Source organism: Orcinus orca, chromosome 5 (genome assembly GCF_937001465.1).
Source record: "Orcinus orca chromosome 5, mOrcOrc1.1, whole genome shotgun sequence".
In the NCBI taxonomy this organism is placed as follows: Eukaryota; Metazoa; Chordata; class Mammalia; order Artiodactyla; family Delphinidae; genus Orcinus; species Orcinus orca.
The window spans coordinates 100,995,968-101,023,597 of NC_064563.1; the positions used below are offsets into that span (position 1 = coordinate 100,995,968).

The following is a 27,630-nucleotide window of genomic DNA, read 5'->3' on the forward strand; positions in this document are numbered from 1 at the left end:
TTCCTCAAGATGCCGCTTCTTGACATAATTAGTATTTTTGGTGTTTTGCCTCTATAGCTCTGGAACCTGCTACGGTACAACTGGAGCCCTTGGTGCCCACAGGTGGTAATTCTGGTCTCCTCCAATTGCTTTCCCAGGTTGTCACTTTTGCTTTTCCTGCTCTCTGCCCAGGCATGACTGCAATTCTATACACAGTGTCACAGTTTTGTTCCATGCTTTCCCTCACCTTTCCTATCTGGGTCTGAAGAGCCTGAAGATAGGAAACTTCTAGAAGAATTCTGTATGCTAATTCAGGGAAAGTCCATGGTTTTGAACACAACTTCCTGGTTTTCCAGAAACCCTCTGTCCTCCCATCACGTGTCCTCGTGTAGAGAAAACCATCTACTCTTTCTCAGGGACTTCCGTGCTCATCCTGGACTTGGCAAATGGCAATGTTTTATTCCAGTGTCATGATTACCATTTCATTGCTTTACTCATTCAACTTGTAAGACTTTCTCCCTCTTAAACAGCTGCATGAAATAATGGCTCCTTCAGCTTTTCTGTTTCTCTGGGGAATTTTTTTGAGTATGTTTTGATAACCAAAGTCACACACACTGTTCTTTGTCTAGGGTCCAAGATAAAAATAGTATGGTCTTTATAACTTGAGAATATTAAAAGTCTCCAGCTGGTTTTATTGTTTTCAGTCCTAATGCTGTTTTGATTATAATTATTTCATTATAATTTCTCAGCATTCACAATAAATCTGTCACTGGTTTACTTTAGAAAATTCCAGAAATAAATAGCCATGTAACATGCTGTATAATTTCAAGTATCTATGGGTTACTTTCCTGATTTCCTACTAAGCAAGTTTCAAATTTCTACCTTACTGTTTTTATACTGGGGAAAAGAAAAAAAAACCTATCCAGTATGAAACAGAACTATTATACTTGTCATTTTAAAAATTACTTATACAGAAAAAAGTCTTCTTATAGTTCTCCTTACTTTTGTTGAGAGACACATTTTGAACATTTCCTGAAGGTTTTTTTCTTTCAGAAAAGTCAGTAGGAATGGACACATTTCCCGCCCTTCCCACCCCAGGAATTAATTTTGTTGTATATTCACTGAATTTATATAGTATCTTTGCTTGAGCATATGTGTCCTTAATTATTGACAGTTACAGCTGTGACCTTAATACTTTTTTCTTTAGCGTCGAAACCATCCGAAAGACCTAAAACTACACGTAGACCAGATGTACCTCAAATCCAGCCTGGTAATCTCTACTGTCAATGTCTTAATCTATAACTAGGAAAAGGGTGTGTAAGTAGCACTAATCCTGACATTCACAGCTCTGACATGACACTAATTATAGCACCTTTTTCCTTCAGATTCAAAATCACCAAAGCAATTACTTCCTAAACCCAAAACCACAGCAAAACCAGATACGCCATCACCTAAATCCGGTAAACAATTTCCAGTGCTTCGGCTTAAGAAGCTTTTTCTTTGGGGATGTTGCTGAAGATGCTTACAGTTTGTCACATCATAAAAGCATAGAAACCCAAATACCATGGTTTTTTTGTTCGTTATCTTCTCAAAGTAGCCACACTTGTGTTTCATGTGTTAAATGAACAAATTAATGTTTAGGAAATTAATAAATTTTATATCGGATTGTCTGACAGATTCCACTCTTAAAGCATTTTTAGGTTCTGTCTTCTCAATTCGGGTTTGTAATGAATAGAAGCCTGGTTTTTCTGTATCTGGAGCATTTTTGAAAGTGATTTTAGCAGCTGCCACTAGGGAGGCTGACCCTGTGTTCTTCCCTTATAGGCACATGGAGATTGGCTTTCTCTAAAATACCTTATTGGCTTTTCAAATGGTACCTATGAACTAAGTGATTTTCTACTAAATAAGAAGATATTATATAATAGTTCTGAAAATTCAATTGTTTTCCAAGTGACATTTTCTCCTAAGATGCCAATTAGTATAAAATTCTAATTTACTGAGAGCATCTCTCATAATAAATAAGTCTCTCAAGGAGGCAATTTATATCAGCTTAGAATAAACCAAGTTCTGTGTCCTGTGAATTAAGCATCAATGAGCTCCTAAAAGTCTAGCTTTCCTTAGTTTTGTTTCTTATATCTGTTTATTTTTTATGGTGCAGTCTTTGAGCCTGTTACATTTGAGAATGAAGCGCCCTCCACAACCATAGGTAACGATGGATGTCTTCCCTCTTGGTCAATGTTTCTCTGAACTTGCCCCTCTCATTTCTGTCACTGTCTGTAGTCTCTCGTGTAAACAATTGCCATTCATCCTCTTTTTCATTCATTCCCAAAAATTGTTTGCTATTTTCAACAAGCACCTTTTTAAAATACTTAGGCATTCTTACAGCTGCCGCTCAGCTTACAATCCCTGAATGTTTTTTGTTCTTTGACAATCTTCAGAGATAGTCAGATTGCTTGCAGCACTTGATGTTGGCAAGAGTTACAGGTGCTGTCTCCATCCATCATTCAAACCAGGACATTTTTGAAATCTCTGCTTTTATGTATGTATAATTTATGATGTGGGAGAGGGACAATGAAAAAGCTGGTTGGGGCTTGAGAAAATACAAATTGTCTCTTTCTCGCAAAAGTCCTTTCTTCTTGATTCCATACTGTTCGAATGCAACTGGACCTTTCTGTTGATAAATCCATCCTGTGGTGTTGAATTCCAAACAAAATAGGGATTTTCCTCTTTTGTTTGAAGGCAATCAGCTTTGAATATTGTTTTGTCCTGTGGTTCTCACTTTCTATCTCTTCTGGATGCCATGTTTTCCTTTAGTTCAGAAGATGTTCTCAGATGTGGCTTAAACCAACTCTGTGCTATGTTATCTTGGACAGTCAGCAAAAGGCAATCTCCATATAAATGCTTACAGAGTTTTTGGTGATACGATATTTTAATGTTACATTTAATCTTATGGACTTGAAAAATAGAGACACTATTTTAAAACCAAGGAGTCATAAGTCTTAATTTTATACCAATGTGTAATTCAATCATTTCAGAATATTAGAGAATTAGAGGAATCCTGTTTATTCAGACAAAAGTTGAATTATTACTTTTCAGACTTTTTCTTAATCATCTCTGTTCCTCACTTGAATAGTTATCTCCCAAGTATCCATTTGAAATAAATGAATAAATAAGGACAAATTGTAGCAAAGAGTATCACCTTTATTGTGGAGAAAGGGCACAAGGTTATCTTTTGCATAACTGTCACAGATCTCCAATAATCAGACTGATTAAGAACATTTTTAAAAATTCTCACCACTACCACCATTTCTCAAAAAAATATATGAATAATGGTGGTGAAAACCTTTCAAATGCTAACAGAAGTTTTCATAATAATTTTTCAGAGTAATTTAAAATACATATCAGACAGCTAAGAGATTTTTTTGGAGCCAAGTTTCCAATACAGCTGCAATCAGATAATTAAACACCAAAAAACCTACTTTTCATTGGTCTCACAGGGATGCACAGTGCAAGGGGTATGGCTGTTTTGTGAGATAAATGGGTACCAGAGTACAGCCAGTTATTACAGAAGAAATACTCTTTTTCCAGAGTTCATAAATGCTTTTTAAACATTACAGGATTAAAAGGATTCATTTTCAAGATAATTTTGTTTCTTTTCCTATGTTTCTTAAATCTCCATTGTTTATTGTATTGCTTTTGGTCAGTTCCTGCCAGAGACATTGAACCTGTAACTCTGAGAACTGAGGCTCCTTGGACAACATTAGGTAACGACCTTTGATGTCTTCAGGCAAGAGCATTTTCTGTTCATGGTCCAGTCAATTCCATTACTATGTTGGTCAAAGGGTTTTCTCTTCTGTAAGATTTTTTCATCATCCCTTTTTGTCACTCAACTATATTCTTTCATTTTGAACATATTGAAGATGTTTAAAATAAGTCACTTGGTTAGAATATAAGCATCTATGAAGCTAGTGCAGAGTATCTATCACCCACATTATCCAGCTTTCTTAAAGCTTTACAGAGCCAGTGGTTCTGCTGAATTCCAAACGTAGTTAGGAGTCTCTGCCCTGTAAACATCAGGTATAATTCTGTGGCCATCAAAAGAAAGTTGTTTTAAGATATTCCAGGCATTTTTATGGTCTACCAGTGATTTTAAGAAATGAGATGTGTTTAGTCTAATAATGTTTAATGGGATGTATGCCTAAACCAAGTCATTTCTAAATATAATCTCCCCAAAGCAGGTGAGCCTGTGTCCCTCTCTAATGCGATGTAGACATGCTGTGCTTCTGACGTCCCTTGGATCAGGGTTCTCTTTGAAAATCTGATACCAGCAATAACAGTAAAGTTTTCAGATAATTAAAATAACGTTATATGTTCTTTCTCAAAAGAACTGTCAGCAGACAACCCCCCACAACTTTTTTTTGGCATAAGGATGACAAAGAAAATTCCAAACCCCAGAGACAAATTTCTCAAGACTCCAGAAAATCTAGCAAAATTTTATAAAACCTAGAGCCATGTATCATCCTTTTTTTCTGGAATCATAAGACAACATTAACCAGTTTCCTTTCTTCAGCTCCAAAAACATCACAAAGAACAAGAAAACGTCGTCCACGTCCACGTCCCAAACATAAAACCACGCCGAGCCCAGAGACACCTCAGGCCAAACTAGGTAAATATGTGGTTCCTGGTACCTGTGGAACCTTGTTGGATGTGATACTGTGGTGGGAGTGTAACTCGCTGCCTAGTAACCCTGCGATCCTTCAGGATGGATGCCCAAGTTACAAGGGCTCTAGTCAATTCATGTGACTTCCTCACGCTACTTAGTATCTTCTTGGTACCTTGTATTTGCTTCTCTCACCATTCGATTACATTTTCTCTTTGATTCTGGCTCCGCAAAAATGTATCTAGTTGAGTATCTAGCCTATTTAGTTCAATTAGTCTCATATTTAATGAACTGCCACATTAGCATTTGTGAGGAATAGTTTAGAAATAACAAGGGACTTGGCTTCATTGAGGGAGGAAGCTGCTCTTGTGTGAAACTTCATATGCGGATAGAAAGGAAAATGGGCAAAAGCAACATATTTATTGAGTTTTACCAACTGTTAGTTAATTCTTAGAGAAGTGAAAGATCCATGGGGGTGATAAGTGTCATGTGGACCTTGAAATGTGTATAGTTTGTAGATTTGTTGGAGGGATGAGCAGGAATAACAAACAGAAGCTGGAAGGTGCCATATGTGTGGATGACAGCAGAAGGATAGGACTTGGAAGTAGAACTTGATTGTGAGAAAGGAGAAGGGCAATGTTTACTTGGCTGGTGCTCAGAAATTGTGGTCAGCAGTGCTACTTTTAGATGGGTCTGTGAAGAGGACCTGAGTGCCTGACTTCAATGATTGGATTTGAGCCACTTGGCTGCAGCATACTCTCCGGTCAGCCCTTTTCTGTCCTGATAACAGAGAGATGAACTGACAAGTTTTGTAGACTGAATGACCCTTTGTATCTTGCTCTTTTATATGGCTTTGTTTGGACAGAGGTCTTGGTCTTTTTCCAAAGCGGACTCTTAACAAAAAGGAGCATTGTCTATTTTGGTTATTCATTACCAATATCTGCTTAAATATATCAACAATTGCATCTATCATGACATAGATGTAACTGTTTGTTTTCCAGTATATTGTGTTATAAATTATACTTTCACATTCTTTTCTTACAGTTGTTAACCGTAATGTTTTTAGACAGATGCCTAAAGATTTTTCTAAGCAGAGTTTTCCATTATATTATCAGATGATATAAAAAGCAATACTTGTAGGTAACCATGTAGGGATAATAAGGGTATAACCATTTCATAATATCATATATCTTTGTACCCTCACCTTGGAACTTTGAAAATTTTGCTTTCTGGCCGTAGAACCACACTACCCTAGTGAAGTTCATTTTCAAGAGAATTTGGTGACTTTTCTTATGTGTTTAACAATTCTTTTTTTTAATTGCTTTCGATCATTTCTTGCTACAGACCTTGAACCTGTTACTACTGGGACATCTTTAGGTAATGATCCTGTACATCCTTCAGCAAGTGCTTTCTTTACTTGTTGTCAGACTTATCTATGTTCTGTAGAGACAATGATGTCATAATTTATTGTCATCCTATTGCTGTGTTCATCTTAAAATATAAAAGGCTTTCTTTCTAACAATGTGTATAAACTTTAATTCAACACATCTATTTGCTGCATCTCCCCGCTTGTAATTGCATCATGTCAATCTAAGTCTCTGTTTAAATAGTACTGTTTGTTAGAGCTGGGGGTAAATGTGATTCTCCATATATTCTTTATTTAGACCACCAATATAGTGTCAATTATGATACCATGAAGTTTCTTTAAGCATCTTACTTTCTATATTTCAAGTTCTACATAACTTTTTTTTTTTGCTTTATTGATGTTGCACCTAATTTTGTGTAGTTATTTTAGTAAATTACCAAGTGGAAAATTTGCCCAAGACTAGTTGTTTTAAATTATAAGTGAATAGTATAGGATGGTTTGAACTTCTCTCATGCTTTCACAGTTTAGCATGATTTCTCATTAGGGACGCTTTCAAGAAAATGATAGTCCCTCATCTTCATTTCTTAAACATAATTATAATATAATTTTTAATCTCTAGAGAATTCTCAATTATAAAAGAAAACCTGTTAATATATTAAAGGATAAAATTTCAAACCAAAGTAACAAAGGTGTCTCCACTCAAAAGAACTTGGCAAGTTTTAGAAGGCTTAGAGCCCGGTTATATCATTCTATTCAGAGGTAATGGAGTCACCAGCACTATAATAATCCTAACTTTTCTTCCTTCAGCTCTAACAACAACAAAGAGACCCCGTCGTCCACGTCCCAAACCTAAAACCACGCCCCATCCAGAAGTACCTCAGACCACACTGGGTAAATATGCAGTTTCTGGTTTAAGGAATCCAAGCATTCTACCCCAGCTGGGACCCTGAATTCTGTGCACATAATCGGTACATGCCTTATATATCTCTTAAGAGTAAACACTATTCTTCTTATTAATCCCTTCTATATCCCCATAACCATATTGGCACCTGTGAGACAAATCAGAAGTAGGAATTATGCTTTATTTCCCAAACATTTTGTACTATAGTTGTAAACAAAAGCTGTTCCTGCATAAACAGGTAGAAAATAACATAGGGCAGCATGTGTATACAAATGTAAAATAATTTCTGAAATAGTACAAATGATATATGCTAGAAATATAGTAAATATTTGGAGCAGGAAAAGATCCAGGATAATTAGGGGAAAAAATCAGTGCAGAATTTGGATGAGTGAAGGGTTGAGGGAACAAAGGCTGATAAACAGGGAATGTGCTGAAGGAAGCTGGTGACCAGACAGAGGATGACTTGCTGATAACACTCCTGTTGAATGGGCCTCTATAGGATGAAATAAAGGGGACTGGGATGTCTACTCAAGAGCTTAAGTTTGATCCAGTGGGCTTCACTGATCTTACTTCTACACAGGACCATGCTTTTTCTATTCTTAGAACTGAAGATGCTTAGTTTAATATGATACCACAAACTGAGAGGTTGTTCCTCACCTTATTATATTAAATGCCACTCTCTTCACTAAGGACTTAGTGAGTATGGTCTCAGCTTCTTTTTGGCTCTCTGTTCTATGTGTGGTGGGCAGACCCTAGGGTGAAGCCCTACTCCCCACCGCCTCTACCTCTCACCTCCCACCCCTATAGTTCCTGCCTCTTGGTTTTAAACTTTTGTGTAATCCATCCTTGCCCTTCCCTTTTCCCCTTTGAAGCATTATTTTTACTGTTAAGATGAATTTTCTGACATTTCATGCACTCGCAAAAATCTCTTTGATTTCTTTTCTTACTTTTGATCAGTTCCTGCCACAATCCCTGGACCAGTTACTCTTAGGACCGAGGCTCCAGGGACGACCGTAGGTAATGACACATTATGTCCATAAGCATCTGCTCCTACTCATTTCAGACCCATTTCGCCACTGTCATAACCACAAGACACTGTGTCATCCTCTGTTGTCATTACCACAAGACTCTGAGTCATCCTCTGTTGTCATTCAATTACTTCCTAATATATTGAAGAGTATTAAAACAACTCATTTGTTATTCAAAGAATCAAGTATGAACTTAGCTTAGTATACATATCTGTAAGGCAATGCGTTTGAATTTGTGGCATCTCATCCCTATGTAACCTTTTAATCACATTCTGTGTTACTGAGTTTCAGACACAATCAATGGGGGTTAGGGGTGGGAGTGTCTGTCCTTGATCCAAACTGAGTACAGTGTCACAGCCATTATGGTGTGACGTAATTCTTATGCAGATCTAAATTCCTATATTTTTTACTACGTGCACGATTTTGTTTTTATTTTGCCATTTTAGATAATGATAGTCTTTTTTCAGTAAGGAGTGAAATAGAAAATATGTCCAAGGCTAGTAAATTGAAGTTACCAGCACCATCATTAGTGTAAAGTCACCCTACCCCTTCCCCACCATCACAATAATTCAGTAGGTTTTTGGAAATTTTTTCATTCCAAAATCCCTTCTGAGAATATCCTTGATATATCAACTCAGGTTTCTGTGTGATTTTTGTTTTTCACAGTAATATAAGTGATAAAAAGAGGCAATCATCAAATACGGACAAATGTTTCAAACTCAAAAGAAAAATTTCCTGCAATTCAAGAAATTATAACAACTATAATCCTATCCACAGCTTCTGAAACTAAAAACACTCTATTAACCTGAAGTTTTTTTCCTTTAGCCCCCAAAGTGCCTCAGCGAACTCATCATCCACATCCCAAATCTGAAACCACACGGAATCCTGAAACACCTCAGACTGAACTGGGTAAATGTGTAGATCCTGGTTGAGGAATCCTGCAGCCCATTCCTGTGAGGTCTAGAGAAAGTGAAGGGGCAAGTCAGGGCCAGCGGCCACTTTCACTCCAGAGCAGACAACCAGAACACAGTCGGACAGGTCTTAGGGGGTAGCCAAATTCCTTCCCCTTTGTGAATTAGAATCTTCTCTCTAAATGTCTATTTCATTGGCTTCTCATTCAATTCTATCCATCCTTTATATATTGAATGTGTGTAGTGGACTGAAACAGCTATAGGTCAAACATATATTTGGGCAAATAGACTATTTCTTGGTAACTATTAAAGTTGTATAAGTCATAGTACAGATCTAAGGCAAGAGTTAGCAAATATTTTCTATAAAGGGCAAGATAGTAAATATTTGGGGCTTTGTGGCCCCAATAATCTCTGATGTATAGTTTTCTTTTTTCCCTTTTTTTTTTTTTTTTTAACAATCACTTAAAAATGGAAATGGGCTATGTGAAAACAAGCCATGGGCAATGTTTGGCCTATGGGCCATAGTTTGTGAACCCCTGGTTTAAAGAAACAGTCAGGGTGGGCCAGAATAGTTAGGAAGGGCTTGAGCATTGAAATCACTATAGATTTGGATGGCTGGGGCGCGAGAGGGTGGGGTGAAGAAGTTCAGAAGACAGGACCTGTGTGGAGGCCAGCGAGAGGAGACAGAGGCTTCTCGGACCAGTGAAGGCTGTCAGCTTCTAGGTGCTGATCAGAGCATTTTATTGAAGCTGTTGTAGCTAAATGGGCTCAAAGGACCAGCTGAAAAGGAATTTTTACTCTTGGACTTAGGAGTTTGGGTTTCATGTAAGAATCATCCTTATCCATACATGGTAGGCTTTCCCGGGCATGAGACAGAAGGATACAGCTGAACCACAGGCTGAATGGCTGCCCTTTATCTTGCTCTCTTAAGTACCCCAGTTGGGCAAAGCTTGTTGTCTCTTTCCAAAGATGAGTTTCTAGCAAGGTGGGGAGGGTCTACTTTGGCACATTACCTAGACTAGGATCATCACAGAATGAGAAACTTCAGGGACACTTCTCAGGGACAGTTATCTGAGTACAGAGACAATCCTTCCTGAGTGATAAACTGGTACCCGAGTGCAGACACACCATATCCCTCTGAGACTGTATAAATGTTTAACATTTTTTATTATTATTTTTGGTCAGTTCCTGCCACAGTCCTTGAAGCAGTTACTCCTATCAAAGAGGCTCCAGGGACAGCATTCGGTAATGCCACTTTCTGACCTTCAGCAAGCACTTTTTCTGCTCAGTGTCAAACTTCTGCCCATTCCCCTCTGTTGCCATTTAGTTACATTCTTTATCTTGTGAGTTAAATGTGCACAAAGCAAGGTACTTCTTATTCTAAAGAGAGTCATCCCTGGATCTAGTTTGGGATATCCTCCTGTCCTGTAACTTAATTAAAATTTTTTTCAGTTAAAATTTTTTTCAAGCCAGTTTGCTTTTAGCTCAACCAGAGTTCTCTGTTAAGGTAAATTTCATGTGTTTATAAGAGTGCCTGATCCTGATCTATGCTAACCAGGCTGTGACAGGGAAGTTTCTTTATACATCCTTTATACACCTGCCTTTTTTATCTGCCTGGTTTTTTTTTTTTTGCGGTACGCGGGCCTCTCACTGTTGTGGCCTCTCCCGTTGCGGAGCACAGGCTCCGGACGCGCAGGCTCAGCGGCCATGGCTCACGCGCCCAGCCGCTCCGCGGCATGTGGGATCCTCCCGGACCGGGGCACGAACCCGTGTCCCCTGCATCGGCAGGAGGACTCTCAACCACTGCGCCACCAGGGAAGCCCTATCTGCCTGGTTTTTCTGTTGTTTTGTTAACATTTGGGTAATATGTTTTTAGTGAATTGTCTAACAGATAATGTGATCAAGGCTAATAAGTTTAAATAGTAAGCCCCATCCTTAAGGTGAATCTGACTCCCCCTTAATCTCCACCATAGTTTAGAAATGATTCTTAACCTTTTTAATGCAGTCAGGGGACTCTAGGAGAATGTGTTAAAAGATACCAATCTTGGCTCTCTGAATTAATAATTCATTTTAATGTGTCAACTTTGTCCCCAAAGTATCTTCAATAACAAAGGAAGATACAGTAGCATAGTAGGGCCAAACTTTTCACACTAGAAAGAAACATTTCCTGAAACTGAAGAAAATCTATCAAGCTTTGGAAAATTTAAAGAAGATTCTGTTCAAAAACCTGTAAGTTGCAGAAGCTTTAAAGTAACAGAAATTTATCTTTTTCTACTTCCAAAAACATCCCAGCGGACATGTCATTCACAACACAAACTTAAAACCACTCCAAGTTCAGATGCAGCAGAGATTACACCAGACAAAAGCAGGGCCCTTGGCTTAAGGAGCCTGGCAGCCTGTCACTGGTTGAAAATGTAAACCCGTATACTCCCTAGTGAGGGAACCATGAAGAGTCCTTGCCCCTTCAGAACTGGCAAGGAGTTCATGTTTGGAAGAGACATAACCTTCTCTCCAATTCTGGATAGTAAGAGACATGTTATACTTCTCAGTCTGCAGGTTAGTTGAGCACAAACGCTTTTCTTGTGTGAAAATCCTAGAGGATGAAAACAGGGCAGGGTGTTTCTGCAAATTCAAGATTTTTCTTAGGTACACAAACATTAAGTGTAGACTGATTATAGTGGCTCTTTTTTTTAAATGGAAATATATATATTTTATTTTTTAACGCACATATAATCCAAAATGGGTGCTTTTGATCTTTAGTTCTTCCCTAACTGGTGATGGAGGGACCCCAAATTCTCTCATCTCATACATCTATAGCAAGTCTTAAAGAAGCGAAAATCAACGTGGGCTTCAGTAGAGCAGAGAAGGAGTTTGGGCCTTGACGTCACATCAGAAATTGCACAAGTGGATAGGTGAGAGTGAACAAGATGAAAACATAGGATATAGAGTAAGGCAACCAGAGGGGGCAGAGTCCCTGCTTCTTCTAAGTGCCAGGCAAAACATTTTTGTTGGTGATGATGCATTTGAATGACACTAGTTGAATAAGGCTAGTATTGTTCTTAATGAGCATCAGAAGTCTCTTCTTCCCATACTTGGATAGTTTTCCCTGTACTGAGAGTGGACAGGTGCTTTACTGGATGCCACAGACTAAGAAGTTGCCTCTTACCTAGTCTTCTTGTCTGGACAGAAGTCACAAGATCTTTCCAAAGCTGAGTTCTCAGCAAGATTATCAGAACAGCTTTTGGCTATTTGTGTAATGGCTGCTTGGTTATTTAGGAACTTTTTCTGCAACCATAATTTGATAAACATAGTAGATATTTTCTTTATTCAGCATCCACAGAAGTACAGGTTAGTTTTTCACGTGCTTCTTGAGGGTTGTTAGAAACATATTTAAGTAAAAGCCTAACAATATCCTAAAGTCTACCGTAGCAGACTCAGATATTCAAGCACTAACTATGGGAACTGTTTCCCTTTTGTGGTGCTAAACAGAGACCGAAGGTAATGACTATCTCATGAGATGAAGAAGTCCCTAACTACAGTTTGGCCAAGTCTGAGCACAACAATTGATTTCCCTTTCTATTAGTCTGCTGGGGCTGCTGTAACAAAATACCACAGACTGGGTGGCTTAAACAACAAATCTGTTTCTCACAGCTATGGAGGCTGGAAGTCTAAGATCAAGGTATCAGCAGGTTTAATATGTCCTGAGGTCCCTCTCCTTGGCTTGCAGATGGCTACCATCTTATTGTGTCCTCCCAGGGCCTTCTCTCTATGTGTGAGCGTCCCTGTGTCTCTCCCTCTCCTTTATAAGGACAGTAGTCCTATTGGCTTACAGCCCCACCCTTATGACCTCCTTTAACCTTAACTTCATCTTTAAAGACCTAACTCCAAACACAGTCACATTGGGAGTTAGGACTTCAACAAATGAATTCTGAGGAGACGCAATTCAGTCCATAACACCCTTCATTCAGAAATTTTAAAAAAATATTCTAGAGGCAATGTTACACTGGCAAGATTCATTTTGACATGAATGTTGTAGCTCTTCATACACATTTTTAAAAAAACCTCTTTTGTTTATTCAGTTCCTGTTACAGACCTTGAACCTGTTACTTTTACAACTGAGACCTCTGGGACCACATTAGGTAATGACCCTGTGCCACTTACCTAGATCTTTTGCTGCTCCTTGTACAGTCGGTTCAGTCTCCATCCTCATCACATGGCTTTTCCTCTTTCACGAGATGACCACTATCATCCTGCACTGCCATTCGGCCACTGTCTTCACTTGAAGAGCCCTGAAGCCTCTTAAAAACAAGGTTCCTGTTGTTTTTAGGAGAGCAGGCATGAGCTTAGTTCAAAACATTTACCTGCCACATGGGGCATTTGAAATCATCACATCGCCTTGTGCTTCATTGAACAGTGTTCTGTGTTAAAGCTGAGTTTCAAACAAATTGGGATCTATTTCCTCTCTAGGCTGATCAGCAATAACAGCTACTCTTAAGCTCCTTTGCCATCTAAGTTTCTAGATTTTTAAAAAACAATTTGCATGGTATGTTTGTTTCTTTGTTGGTGTTTTAAGTAATGATGTGTTTTATTACTAATTTGACAAATAGGCAATTATCCAAATCTGAAGTTAGGGTCTCACTGTGACCCTAACTTCCCCTCCCCTTGCACCAGAACTGGTCCTTCTCATTTTTCCCCCAGTGAGGAAGTTCTATGAGTATCTGATTACAAGTGCTAATTTTCATGCCTTGAATGAGTAATTTGACTGTAAACATGAGTTTGCCTCCAAAGTACCCTCAACCTTAAAAAAAAAAAAAAGATGCATTGGCATAAAATGAGTAAAAATTTTAAACTACAAATTCATGGAACTTTAAAAACTCTAACAGGTTTTGGAAAAACCTCTCCTCAGTACCCAGAGCCATACAATGTAGAATAACATAAGGCTTTCCTTTCTTTAGCTACCAAAGCATCAAAAAGACCTCGTCGTCCACGTCCCAGACCTAAAACCACACCAAGCCCTCAAGTACCTCAGACCAAACCGGGTAAATGTGTGATTCGTTGGTTTAAGGGTGAGCCATAGTAACCTGTCCAATTGAGGACGCAAAGCAGTGCCAAGCTCATATTCTCTCTAAGCATGAAGTCATGAGGCATCATCAGTAATGTCTCCTCTACCAGGTGTTGAGGAGAACATGACTGGGTGAGATACAGTTGGTGCCAGAATACCATATTCTTTTTATGTGTGAGTCTTGACATACATTTAGTATAGTTTTTACTATAAAATTCCAGTTTTACTTCTTTAGCAAAGCCAATATATTACGTTCAAGTAAATAAACAAATTGTAAGTACCTTGCAAATTCCTGGACCAATATTGGCAACTGTGGGTGATATGCCAGCTGTGAGAGACATTTCATTTCTAAAACTGTAAAGTTGAGAATATGTTTGCATGGTACAAGGGAAAAGATCAAGGTGGACTGGACTTGGACCTTGGACCTTGGGCTTTAGGCCCACTACAGGATTTGAATGCATGGAGGGAAATGTGACCCAAGGCAGAAGAACCAGAAGTGTGGTGGTTGGGGGTACCTAGAACAGACTGTCCTACTTCTCATGGTCAAAACCTGGCTGTTGATGATGCTACATTTGGATGGATCCATCCAGTCATTTGAAAGAGGATTTTGAGGACCTGGTTCAAGAGCTTAGATTTGATAGAGAGACATCAACAGTCTTTGATTTCCACTTTTTCTGGGCTTAGGCCAGAGAGATGCTCTACTGAGTATTTCAGACTGAGTAACCATCTTTATCCTGCTCTTTTATTTGTCATGGTTTGGACAGAGTTCTCAGACTCTTTCCATAGACAAGCTCTTAGCAAGACCAACACCGTCCACATCAATGATTAATTTTTATATCTGTTTCAAACTTATAAACTGTCTATTGTATCCATGTTTACTTAAACACAGTAAGGGCTTGTTTTCAGCCTCCATAGAAGTACAGGTTGATCAGATTTTTTTAAAGACAGTTTCTTTTTTCAGTGTACATTAGGTAAATGCCTAAAAATATTTTCCAGTGCAGAGTTTTCCATATCAATTAGAATCCATTAGTTAAAACCTAGGAGAATTTCATGTTGACTCAAGATATTTCCAGGGATAAGCCTAAGACTGACCATGACTATCGTTTGGCCAAATGTTCAAAGAACAATCCTCTACTCCTTCTCTGTTTTTTTTTTTTTCTTTGTTTCTGTAGAAGGAATGATATATAAGCAAGTTTTGTTGGGGTGTGAATGTTCTAACTTTTCATGTATTTTTAAATCTCTTTGGTTTACTGTATTGTTTTTTTGGTCAGTTCCTGCTACAGTCCTTGAACCTGTCACTCTTAGACCAGAGGCCCCCAGAACAACATTAGGTAATGATAAACTGTGTTTTCAACGAGACTTATCCTGCTTGTTGTCAGACCCAGAGTTTCATCTTGCTCCATGTAACAACAGTTTTATTCTTTGTGGCCATTCAATTACATTCTTCTTAAAATTATGAAAGCGCTTAAATTACCTGTTCTTTTTAATAGAACTAGTCATGTGTGACCCTACTTTAGGATATTTATTTGCCACGTAACCTGTTTGAAATTGTGTCATTCTGTGTTTTATTCCAGCGGTGCTTGTGGTAAAACTGGTTTTCGAACACATCCCGATCTCCCTCTTATCTAGACAGATAAAGTCATCAACAGCTTTCATAGGGCCAGGAGGATCCATTCATTGCACATCTACATTTCTACCTTTTTTCTATTTGCATAGTATTTTGTTGTTTTGTTTCCATTTAGGTAATAATACGTTTTTATTTTAATAGTTAGAACATGTATGAAAGATTGGAAGATTAAATTATAAACCTCAGATTGAGTATGACTATTCTTCATTATCCATTAAAATTTAGCAACAGTTCTTAACCTTTTTGTTGCCCAGTCAAGCTGCTCTATGAGACTTTGATTATAATTACTAATCTTTATTTCTTATATTAAAAAGTGATTTTTGTCTTCAAAGAATCTTCTTTGGTAAAAGAAGATATAAAAGTAGTTATGTATGTGACAAAAATCTCAAACTAAACAGGCAAAAATCTAACAAGGTGTAGAAGATCTAGAGTCATGTTTTTTGCCTCCCATAGCTTCCAGAACCATGGGTGATGTAGTTATGTAATAACCCAAGAATTTCTTCCTTCAGCTTCCAAAACATCACAACAGACAATTCATCCACATCCACATCCAAGTCCTGAAGTACCTGAGTCCAAACCAGGTAAACTGTGTTCCTGGTTTAGAGTCCCAACAACCTAACCCAGCAGGGTGTTGAGTAATCCCAGTTTTGGGGAGTAACCAATACGCCCCATGAGAGTAAAGATACAACTCGTATTAAGCTGCAGTTCCCACTGTGGAGCTGGCAAGAAGAGCACAGTAGGGGGAGATCTGTGGGGCAGCTGAATGCCTCTTGCTTCCTCTGTAAAATCTTTGTCACTGTGCAGTTTATTAAATTCCATGTATCTCTTGAAAATAAAGCTTCTTGTGAAAAATTAGGCATATTCAGTTCAAATTGACAAACACTAAGTGCCTTCAGTATCCTCCAAGTTTTATGCCTCTAAAGATGCTAATGTATCAGATGTGGGAGACATGTTTTAGTCCTCAAACCTGCAAGACAGTTAAGAACAAAAGCATTTCCTTTGTAAATAAAATAGAAGATGGCATTAGGCAGCATCTATGCAAATACAAGAATGATATTTGGGTGCTACCAACAAGATGTGCTAGGGACATAAATATTTGGAGCAGGGAAAGATAAATTTAAAAAGAGTGGAGCCTTGAAATCATCCTAGTACATAGATGAGTAGAAAGATGGAAAGGAATAATATCAGAAAGAATGGATATAAGTAGAGACCAACCAAAGGAGAAAGTCTAACTGTAATACTAGTATAAAGGATGTCTGACTTCAAGGTGGTAGTCAAAGCTTTTCTAGATCTTGATTGGTCCATGGACTCCCATGGTGGAGATCTTTAGGCACCTGATGAAGCAGTTGAGATTTGATCAAGTATATATCAGCAAGCTGTTCTTTGCTCATGAAGGCATGTTCTTTCTTTGCTTAGTCTGGAGGGATACCCAATTTGATTCATCATGCTGAGGCCTCAGCCTCTTTCCAAAGATAAGTTCTTAGCAATACCCACACATCCCACTTTGGCTTATTAGTTAGAATCAGATCATCAAAGAAGGAGGAATAAGGAAATAGGTACCTGACTGAGGTATGGCCAATTTTTAGGAAATCAACTTTTACTCTTCTAGTTTAAGAGTTTTTAAAAGTTGCTATGTAGTTCTAGAACCTATATTATACTAGTAAGATTCTTTTTGAAGTAAATATTTTGAGTTTATTTAAAACAATCACTTGGTTTATTTTTAATACTTTTGGTCAGCTCCTACTGCAGACTTTGAACCTGTTACATTCAGAACTGAGGCTTGGGTGACAACACAAGGTAATAACACATTGTGATCCTCAGTAAGTGCTTTTTCTTATTGTCAAACTCATTCCATCAACATCGAAGCTACAGGTTCTTTTGCTTCATAAAGCTACATTGTCATCCTCTGTTGTCACTCCATGATATTCTTCATCCTAAAAGAATTGAAGTCTCTGACTCTTAAAACAAGTTATCCCTTGTTTTTAAGAGAGCCGTGCATGAACCTAACTCAGGTCAACTGTTACACATGTAATCATCTGAAATTGTTTTTGTCATCTTGTATGTTTTTTAACCAATGTTTTGTAAAAGCTGCGTTTAAAAAGCAATTCTCTTGACTCTAACGACTATTATGGTGTCAGGGAGGGTTCTTTGTGGATCTAAAGGTCTACTGTTTTTTTTAACTGTGATATTTGTTCTTTAACTGACATTTTAGTTAATGACATGGTCTTATTTTAGTAAACTGTCAAAGAGTTTGTACCTGGCTATCACCACTACCATAATATTTTAGCAGTGATTCTTATCCTTTTTATTCAAACAAGAGTTCTATGAATGATTCTTCACTTCTTGAATTATTCTTCACTATTATACTTGACTCATTGCCAATGAACTTTAACTTGTAAAAAAAAAAAAACCATACTATTATAATAAGGGTGAAAGTTTCCAATTAAAAAGTTACAAAGACACATTTCCTAAAATATGAGGAAATCTAATAAGTTTTAGGAAACCTAGAGCCATGTGTCATGCTACCCATAGCTTCTGAACTACAGACTCTGTAGTAACTGAAGGTTTTCTTTCTTCAGCTCCTAAAACATCAAAACGGACCCGTCGTCCACGTCCCAAACCTAAAACCACACCAACTCCTGAGGCACCTCAAACCAAACTGGGTAAATGTGGGTCTCTCGTTAAAGGACTGAGTCCTTGCAGCTCTTGGGAGTCTGGGTTTGATGCTAGTAGTGGGAGTGATAGCCGCTGTGAGCCCCATGTGGGTAAAGGCACAAAATGACCTGCTGCTGCTTCCCCATTAGGAAAACATGATGGGGGAGACGCGCGTGGCAGCTGAATTCCCTGTGCTTTCTACACAAGGATCTACTCTTTTACTATGTATTTTATTTGCTTTTTCTTATTCCATTCCATTCTTCTCTTAAAGAAAAAAATGTCTTAAATAGAACCAAGCATTTTTATCTCAAGAAACAAACACGAAGTGCCTTCCGTCTCCCCACAGCCCATCAAGACCTGTGAGGATATCACAGAAGCTGGCGGCTTGTTTTTACTTCGCAGCCTGTAGTAGAGTCAAATTCAGAACCTGCCTCAATGTGAAACATTAAAAGATTGAACCAAGGCAGTGTGTCTGTGCAAACTGAGCTGGTTTTTTGGTTTTTTTTTTGGTACGCCGGCCTCTCACTGTTGTGGCCTCTCCCGTTGAGGAGCACAGGCTCCGGACACGCAGGCTCAGCAGCCATGGCTCACGGGCCCAGCCGCTCCGCGGCATGTGGGATCTTCCCAGACCGGGGCACGAACCCGTGTCCCCTACATCGGTAGGCGGACTCTCAACCACTGTGCCATCAGGGAAGCCCTGAGCTGTTTTTTGTAGGGGTTATAAACATCTCTGAGCTGAAAGAGAGAAAAGTCTGTGAAGGACAGGAATAAGGAGTTGGAAAGAGGTTGGGTCTTAAAATCATGGAGATAAACAGACAGAAAGTAAGGTGTAGAGACCAACCAGAGAGCACAGACTTCTGGAATAAGGGAGGTTCTGCTTCCAAGAGGTGATGAATAGTACTGAGTTTGGATGGGTCCATAGGAGCAGTTGAAGAAAATCCTTGAAGGTATGACTCAGAAGTTTGGGTCTGACCCTAGAAGCATCAGTGATCTCTTCTGCAACTGTCTCTCCCTCCTACCTAGAGTACGGAATTTATGTGATTAGAGCAGAGAGCTGCTCTACTGGGCATCACACACTATATGTTCTTTATCCTGATTTGCTGAGTGCCTTTGCCTCAAACAAGGTCTCAGCCTATTTCTAAATATGAGCTCTCAACAAGATCTACAAGATTCACTTTGCTTAATTCTTTTCTATGGCTCCTTTCAAACACGAAAGCTATTTATTGTATCCATGCTTATTTAGACATGCTATTTTCTTTCTTTTCTTCCAGTTTTATTGAGATATAATTTGCATACAGCACTGTATAAGTTTAAGGTGTACAGAATAATGATTTGACTTACGTACATCGTGAAATGATGACCACAATAACTTTACTTAGTTTAATCCATCATCTCATGTAGCTACAAAATTAAAGAAATAGAAAAAAAGATATTTTTCTTCCTTGTGATGAACCCTTGGACATGCTGTTTTCTTAAAGCTTCCACAGAAAAGCCAACTGCCATAACAGTTACATAAGTATATATTTGGTAAAATGTTTAAAGTTTCCTAGGTCAGTCTTCTACAATGATTGGAATTAGGTACTTAGACACCTAGGAGAATATCATGTTGACTTTATTGAGATATTTATCAGTTTGTGTAGGCTGTGACTATCTCATAAAGAAAGTTTACCTGGCTTTAGGTGACCAAATCTTTAAATATCAAGTATGCAATTTCAGAAAAATAATTTCAAATTGTAATATACCTATTGAAGCACTCTTATACTGGTAAGATTTAATTTGCTGACTTTTCACATGTGTTTATTTCCTTGCTTTTGACTAGTTCCCACTGCAGATCTTGAACCTGGTACTTTTAGAACTGAAGCTCCAGAAATCGTGGGTAATGAGAATGCGTGTCCTTCAAATAGTGCTTTTCCTGCTCATTGTCATACCATTGTAGCCACAGGTTCTCCTGCATCTTAAAACCATTTCTATACCCTCTGTTGTCATTCCATTACAGTCTTTACCTTGCAATTTTGCTACGTTCTATGTCAGGTTATCTGTTGAATTTAAGAGAACTGTGTGTATACTAATTTCAGGATGTCAAACTGCTATGTAACCACTCAATGCTGTGTCATGTGATCACGTGCATTTGCTTAAACAGCATTGGCTATTTTAAGCTTCCTTTCAAACATGAATTTCCATCTATCCCTTATTTTCATCACTTGCTTTTTCCTCATCAATTGTGGAAATACCATGTTTTTTTGATTGTGTTACTTTTTATTGAATTAATATCTATATGATTATATTGGTAGATCTCTTGTTTCAAGGAATGATGTTTTTAGTTAATGGTCAAATTTTTGAATGTGCCTGAGTCTTGAAGGTTTAAATGATGGGCTTTTGTGATAGAGTAGGCTGACTCTTCCTCCTTCTCTAACAGGGTTTGACGGAGTTTCTTAACTTTTATTGAATCAAGGACCACTTTGAAATTTTGATGAACACACTCCATTTGTTACATTGATCCTTATACTTTCAAACATATGAGCTCATTATTGTACCCACGATTATTGAAATAGTAGACATTTATGTCAACTTGTATAGAAGTACAAATAGACTGATAAATGCTTTTTCCAGTAGTTAGAAAAGTATATATTATATAAACATGTAAAATGCTTGTCCAGCAGAGTCTTTCATGCCAGAATCAGATAATCAAACATGTAGAATTTCTTGTTGACCATAGTGATATTGAGCAAAGTGCAATGGTGTACCTATTTTATGAGATTAATTGATATTCACCACAATTTGGTCAAATTTGCAAAGAACAAGAGTGTGTCTCTTTTCTCTCAGTCCTGAAGCTTAACAACTGGCTTCTGCAATTAGTCTTCAAGTGAATTTTTAAAATCTCTTTGGTTTATTTTATTATTTTTGGCCAGTTCTTCCTACAGTCCTTGAACATGTCACTCCTAGAACCAAGGCTCCAGAAACAACGTTAGGTAATGATATTCTGTGTTCCTCAACAATTTTTTCCTGCTCATTGTCAATCCATTCTATCATCATCATCATTGTAATAACATTATCACCAGCTTCATAAGACTATCTTGTCATCCTCTGCTGTTCTTCAACTTTATTTTTCTTCTTAATAAGAGTATGGAAGACTCTAAAAAGAAGTTACCTGTTGTTTTTAAAAGCTATGCGTGGACTTAGATCAAAATGTCTGTCTACCATGTAATCTTAATTGAATTTGTATCATGTACTTTTGTCTAAACAGTGCTCACATTTAAAGCTTAGTTTCAGACATGGAAATGTCTGTGTCTTCTCTAGACCAATTAAATCATAACAATTTGTATGGTTCCATGGATAGGGGGGCATATTTAATTTCTTAGTGTGAACTTACTATGGTTTGATGATAGTCCTTACCTTTTTTAGACATTTACAAGACTCTTCATTTCTTGACTTAATTTTATGTGCAAGTTCTACCTCCGAAGAATCTTCAGTGATAAAAGAATTAACAAAATAGGCAAACATATTTGCATCTTTAAAATATATGTCTTAAATTTCAAGGAAATATAACATATTTAGAAAATCTGGAACCTTATTTCCAAAACCACCTTCACTAGAGTAATCCAACGTTTCTTCCTTCAGCTCCTAAAACATCACGAGTTCGTCGTCCACGTCCCAGACCTAAAACCACATCAAGCCCTGAAGCACCTCAGACCAAACTGGGTAAATGTGTTATTTCATGGTTTGAGGGGTAAGCCCTAGCAGCCTGTCCCAGTGGAGTCCCAAAGCAGTGCCTCCAATGGGAAGTAACAGCCTTCATGTTCCCTAAGAGTCAAGGCATTGAGGTGTGGTTAACAGCTGCTTCTTGGGTGAAGTTCTTGGTCTCTCTTATTTATAGCAAGATTGGCATAGTCACTCATGGTTATTTATTGCTATATCTACATTTAAACACATTATCAATTTATTATAGCTGTGAGTACATAAACATAGGTATTTTTTTCAGCTTCCAAGAAATGTAACAAGTTACTTTCACATATTTTTTTGTGTATATTGCCTAAACAGATTTTCCAAAGCTAGCTTCCATATGAGAATCAGAAAATCAAACACCTAGGAAAGGCTCATGTTGACCATACTAAGATTCATAGCAGAGTTCAAAGGTTGTGCCTATCTTCTGCAATGAATTATTCCTAGCTACAGAGACTGTTTGCTTTCTATGAATGCAGAAGTTTAAAAAAATTGTCATTTGAAACTAATGTTTTGAAAGAAAAATTAAGACTTTCTATGTGTGTTTAAACTTTCTTGTGTTCATGTTGTTGCTTTTGGTTAGTTCCTGCTACTAGCTTTGAACCTGTTATTCATAGCTCTGAAGCTCCAGAAACAACATTAGGTAATGATTTTTGTGACCTCATTAAATGCTTTTACACTCATTAAAAACCCACTCCATCACTGTCATGGCCAGAGTTTCTCCCGCTTCCTTCGAGTGCTATTGTAATTCTATTTCATGCTTCATCTTTTACGTAGTCAGGATTCTTAATTAAGGTGCTACCTATTGCTTTTAACAGTTGTCCCTGGATCCAGCTGAGGAAATCTATCTTCCATGAAAACCCCTTTAACATTTCATTATATGATTTCAGTGAAGAGTCTGAAGTCCAAATTGTTTGCCTTCTATTTGGTATTTAGATCTATAAAATGATAATTAAGTACCATGAAATTTCTCCGAGCAACTTACTTTCTGTAAGATTTTTGTGATATCCTCATTAATCTCTTCCTATTTTAAGGAATGAGGTTTCCCTGTTATATTAAATTACCAAAAACAAGTTGCTTCCTGGAAGTGTCAATTCTAGTGAATCTAAGTTACAGGCTCCCCCATCATTGATGAACTTGACTATTCCTTATTCTCCACAACAGTTTAACATTGGTTCTTAACCTTTACTAAGTAGGAATCTCTCTGAGTATCTAATTATACACATTAATACCTATATCTTTAAATTAACAAATTTTGGTCTCTAAAAGACCCTCAGTGATAAGGAACAAATTAGATTGGTAAAGTAAAATTTTTCAAACTCAGGCAATAAACTCAAGAAAATCTAATATTTTACAAAACATTGGTACAGGTACAATGCTGTTGATGGTTTCTAGACCTACAAATACAATACAACTCAATATTTTCTTCCTTTAGTTTCAAATCATAGGGGAAGAAATCCTTCTCCTAAACACTAAATTTCCCAAAGCTTCACAGTTTAAAAATCAAGAAAATCTATGGTTTTCTGTTTAAGGAGTCCTTCCAGCCTATTGCAGTTGGGCCCCAAGAGTGACAGTGATGTGGCTTGCTAACTTGCATTTCATACCTCTGTGCCCTCTAACAGAGAAGGTAGAATCTCTACAATTTCATGTGGACAAGAAGGTTCATGGTTGGAGATTTATATGGTAGCCAAATGCATAAGGATTCTCTCTGACAAAAGATGCATCTTATTCAATTCTCTTAGCATTCTATTCCATTCATTTCTTTTTAAAATAGCATTGCTTCTTTGTCTTAGGTAAACAACCATTTCCTTGCCCTCTGTGGTCCCAGCACCACATTAGCAGTTGAGTAGGGTAGGGTGTAGAGCAGAGGAAGAGATCAAAAGTAAGGGCATGTTTTACCTCTTGAATAAAGTACAATATAATTGTGAAGAAAACCTGTTCTTGAGTTTTTCTTAGATAGAAGATAATTTGCTTATACAAAAGCAGCTTGTTTGGTAAAAAACTTTAGAAAGAAAATACTTAAAGGAGTCAAGGATCTATGTGGGCTGATAGAGAATAGTTGAGCTTTGAAATTAAGTAGGATTTGAATTAGTGGTTAGAATGGTGGGAACAGCAAAATAAAAAAGTTTTGACACCTATTGAGGGTACCCAAGGGGGTGGTCAAACTGGAACATAGAATAAAACACTCCTAGATGATACTGAACATTTTGTTAATGATACTGTCATGAAACCAGCTGTAGGAAATACTTAGAAAGCCCTTGTGGGAATATAGATTCAGATACAGTAGTCATTGAGAACCTCAGTTTTTCAAATAGGCTCTTCCTTTTTCTAGAAGGATAATTAAAATCAGGGATCAGCAAATCAGCAAATTTTTTTATGTGAAGAGTTAAATAGTGAATATTTTAGACTTTGCAGACCGTTCAGTCTGTCACAGCTACTCAATTCTGCTGTTGTAACTTGTAGGTAACCAAAGCCAAGATGTAAGTGATATGTAAATACGCCTTGAATCATCTTAGTTTGTAGGTGTGGCTGTGTTCCAATAAAACTTTATTTGAATTTCATACCATTTTTACATGTCATAGATTATTACTCTTCCTTTAATTTTTTTTCAATCATTTAAAAATGTAAAAATCACTCTTAGCTCACAGGTCGGGAAGAGGGCTGGATTTGGGAGGACCATAATTTGCCAATCTCTGCTTTAAATAATGCATACTCTGCATTGCCTCTCCATAACCCTGTGATTCTGAAGGTCTGTGTGTTGCTACCTGTGAAATAAATTATCCATAATTAGTTTGACATCTTAGACCCTCTTCTTTCAGCTCCCACTGAACTGCATACTCTTATTTTGAAACCAGTGACATCACCAAGCCTAGAAATAACACAAAGTCAACCTGGTAAATAGATTATTTAATCTCTCTGGTACACCATGAGCTTCAGGGGGCATACCCCAAATGTTGTATTTCCAAATATTAAAAAATACAAAAGAATACACATTTAACAACTCTGTATATTGTACATGCTCCTTCCATGATTGCATACTGGTGTAAATTAGTAATACATTATTTCATGTTAATTATGTTATTCAACTGTATAGAAATACTTATGTTCATTTGGGTTTGCTCTGTATAATATTAGAGAATAATCACATATCTGATTAAGTAGTCAACAGAACCACTTAGAAGAACTGATTTTATTCTTTACCTTTATTTTTCACTAAGTTACAGACTTGTGGTTCTCTTTAGTAATAAGCTAAACTTCTGCTCTGCTATGTGAAAAGAATGCTCATTCAATTGTGACCATTAATGAAGGAGAAAGTTCTCACTTCAGTAAAGATAACAAAATTTCACCTTACACAATATGAGCCTAAACATTATTGCCTTTCAAAATTAAAAACAAATTTTAAAGATCATGCTTTTCAATGCTATTGCAACTCTCTGACATTTATTTTGAAACACCAGATCTTATTTTTAACATAGGATTGTAATTTCTTTTCATTCCTTTTGTGTATCTCTTAATTAGTTAAATGGCGTTTTGATGCTTATGTTGATGGAACAAGGTTCTATGGTTGTTAATGATAACTTAAAATACTTATAAAATTCTGAATTCAGTTATTAGAGTTTCCTTTAGGGTTAATAGTACTATTGTTATTATGGTAACGGCTGACATTGAGCACTTACAGGTACAAGGCACTTGTCTAAATACTTAGTTTGTATGAATTCATTCAATGCTCACAACAACCCATCCTTGATCAATTTTACCATTTTGTGTTTTTTGCTAGTTTCTGAAGTCCTGGAATCGGTTACATTTAGCACTGAGTCATCAAAGGAAGCTATAGGTAATAATGTTCCCCAATGGGAAGTCAGGTATATGTGCTTTTCCATCTCATTGTGGAAGTCATTTTGGGATGTCCTCATGCTTTGTGACATTTCATGGCTCCTCACGTATTGCCTGTGCTCATCCAGTGAAACTTGACAGTCAAATATTATATATAGCCCATTTTGCTAGTATCTGCTGTGTTGCTATGCAAGTTTCACAATTTCCTTGCTTAGTTTCCTCTCATTGTGAATGCACAATTTCATTTTTTAATATTCTGATCACTTTTAATACAAATATGCACATCCTATTTTTCATTTTCATATTGTTTTTAGGATTCATCCCCATGCTTTCAAAGGACTCACTCTATGTCTTTTTCTCACTAGAATCCTTAAACAAAAATAAGGAAGTGAAATTATCTGCTTTGCTCCAGGTAGAAATCGCTGTAGACCCTGCCAGTTATCGTGTGTGTGTGTATGTGTTCCACACTGCACACTGCCTTCATTTCCTGCCTTCATTGTAGTCATCTTTATAATCTACCTAAATGTTATTTATTCTCACAAATCTATCTACTTAATTAACCTCTTTTAAAATTAAACAGTGTTCCATTAAAGTGGGTGCTATGGGCTGTCCACCACTAACCCGCCATTCCCTCTTTCTTCCCTAGCACCAACTGAAATAGATTATGTATATTCCACTGCCAAAGCACCACTCAGGCCAGAGGAGTCAAAGACTGAAGGTGGTAAAGGTTTTCATGCTTCTATTCTTTTATTCAAAAAATTTTTAATTAGTATCACATTTCATGGAATTTGAAAGTTCAAGCTGGGGTACTTAATCTACAGTGGAATAGCTTTGAAGAGCTATAGCTTCTAAAATTCTTGAATTCTTAAAATTAAAATGATAAGTGACTCTCTGAATACAGAAATTTCGGTTTCTCTGTGGTATCTAAATATTGAGGCATAATAAATTTGACAGTTAATGACAGTTAAAACATAAATATTAGTTGGAGGATTAGGGTTATAGAATAGGATTTCCCTCTTGATTCTTTTTTCTTATCCTAATCCATTGTCCTATCTGTAAAAATGTGATGCAGATTCTCAAGAGAATGAGGTGTGTTGATATTCAAGAAAGAGATACTTGACTGTGGCCTAACATCTTAAGCTTTTTAAAATTGTTCTCCTTTGTTTTGATACAGTTGTGGAATCTATTACAAATGTGTCTGAACCACCTGAGATCACGCTAGGTAATGACACACCCTGGCAGTTTTTGCCCTCATTGTCGCCATCACCTGAGAACCCAGGTTCTCCCTCATTGTGAATTCATGTTGCAACATCATTCTTTGTCATGGCAGTTAATTTTCTTTCTAGGTGCTTCTATTCATAACCATTGTCCAAAAAGTGTCTTCTCCCATTCAGCTTTGTATCTAGACCTTGATCTCTCTCTACTTCAGTCACTGAAACTGTCAAATCTAAAGTGTCTTTTTTCCTAATGTTAAACATTCTGCCAGCTTGGTATTACGTTGAATACTTCAGATAATATTTTTTGTATGATGATCCATTTATACCTTCTGCCCTAGCAACATACTTTCCATTAACACTCATTTCATCACATTCATTACATGTTTGATTTTTTTCTTCATTAGTTAAACAAAATTCAATGCTGCTGAATGGCTTATGCCTTAACATTTAAAATTTTTCTCCTTATGGTTCCTCCTGAACCTATCTTTCTAGCACTGTTGGGGATGTATTAGTGTGGAGTGAGGATTTAAAAAGTAAGGCTATTGCTTACCTTGAAAGTATTTTGTAACCTGGCATCTCTAAGCAGCTTTTAAACTAAATGCATTATGAAGAAGTAGGAGTGCTATTTTGCTGTAGACTTGCAATTTGCTTTCTTTTTTTCTTTAAAATC

The 27,630-nt window shown here is 37.2% G+C and overlaps 1 protein-coding gene across 24 annotated transcripts in view; it reads left to right on the plus strand.

Moving 5' to 3' along the window:
* The window catches only part of ABI3BP (ABI family member 3 binding protein), a 263,204-nt gene that overhangs the window by 160,803 nt on the left and 74,771 nt on the right, over window positions 1-27,630 (plus strand). For 10 of the 24 annotated variants that reach the window (XM_049710006.1, XM_033433301.2, XM_049709993.1 and 7 more), the window contains 25 exons: window positions 58-105; window positions 1,187-1,249; window positions 1,365-1,439; window positions 2,138-2,185; window positions 3,684-3,743; window positions 4,550-4,645; window positions 5,984-6,016; window positions 6,813-6,896; window positions 7,864-7,923; window positions 8,760-8,843; window positions 10,031-10,090; window positions 12,925-12,984; window positions 13,801-13,884; window positions 15,179-15,238; window positions 16,044-16,115; window positions 17,272-17,331; window positions 18,114-18,197; window positions 20,009-20,065; window positions 21,099-21,158; window positions 21,808-21,888; window positions 22,493-22,552; window positions 24,729-24,803; window positions 25,688-25,744; window positions 26,390-26,461; window positions 26,918-26,965. The exons of 1 other annotated variant lie outside the window; for it this stretch is intronic. In XM_049710006.1, coding sequence (XP_049565963.1) covers window positions 58-105; window positions 1,187-1,249; window positions 1,365-1,439; window positions 2,138-2,185; window positions 3,684-3,743; window positions 4,550-4,645; window positions 5,984-6,016; window positions 6,813-6,896; window positions 7,864-7,923; window positions 8,760-8,843; window positions 10,031-10,090; window positions 12,925-12,984; window positions 13,801-13,884; window positions 15,179-15,238; window positions 16,044-16,115; window positions 17,272-17,331; window positions 18,114-18,197; window positions 20,009-20,065; window positions 21,099-21,158; window positions 21,808-21,888; window positions 22,493-22,552; window positions 24,729-24,803; window positions 25,688-25,744; window positions 26,390-26,461; window positions 26,918-26,965 — 1,641 coding nt within the window. The remainder of the gene's footprint in view (window positions 1-57; window positions 106-1,186; window positions 1,250-1,364; window positions 1,440-2,137; window positions 2,186-3,683; window positions 3,744-4,549; window positions 4,646-5,983; window positions 6,017-6,812; window positions 6,897-7,863; window positions 7,924-8,759; window positions 8,844-10,030; window positions 10,091-12,924; window positions 12,985-13,800; window positions 13,885-15,178; window positions 15,239-16,043; window positions 16,116-17,271; window positions 17,332-18,113; window positions 18,198-20,008; window positions 20,066-21,098; window positions 21,159-21,807; window positions 21,889-22,492; window positions 22,553-24,728; window positions 24,804-25,687; window positions 25,745-26,389; window positions 26,462-26,917; window positions 26,966-27,630) is intronic. 13 more of the 24 variants (XM_049709998.1, XM_049710016.1, XM_049709997.1 and 10 more) reach the window with 12 other exon arrangements.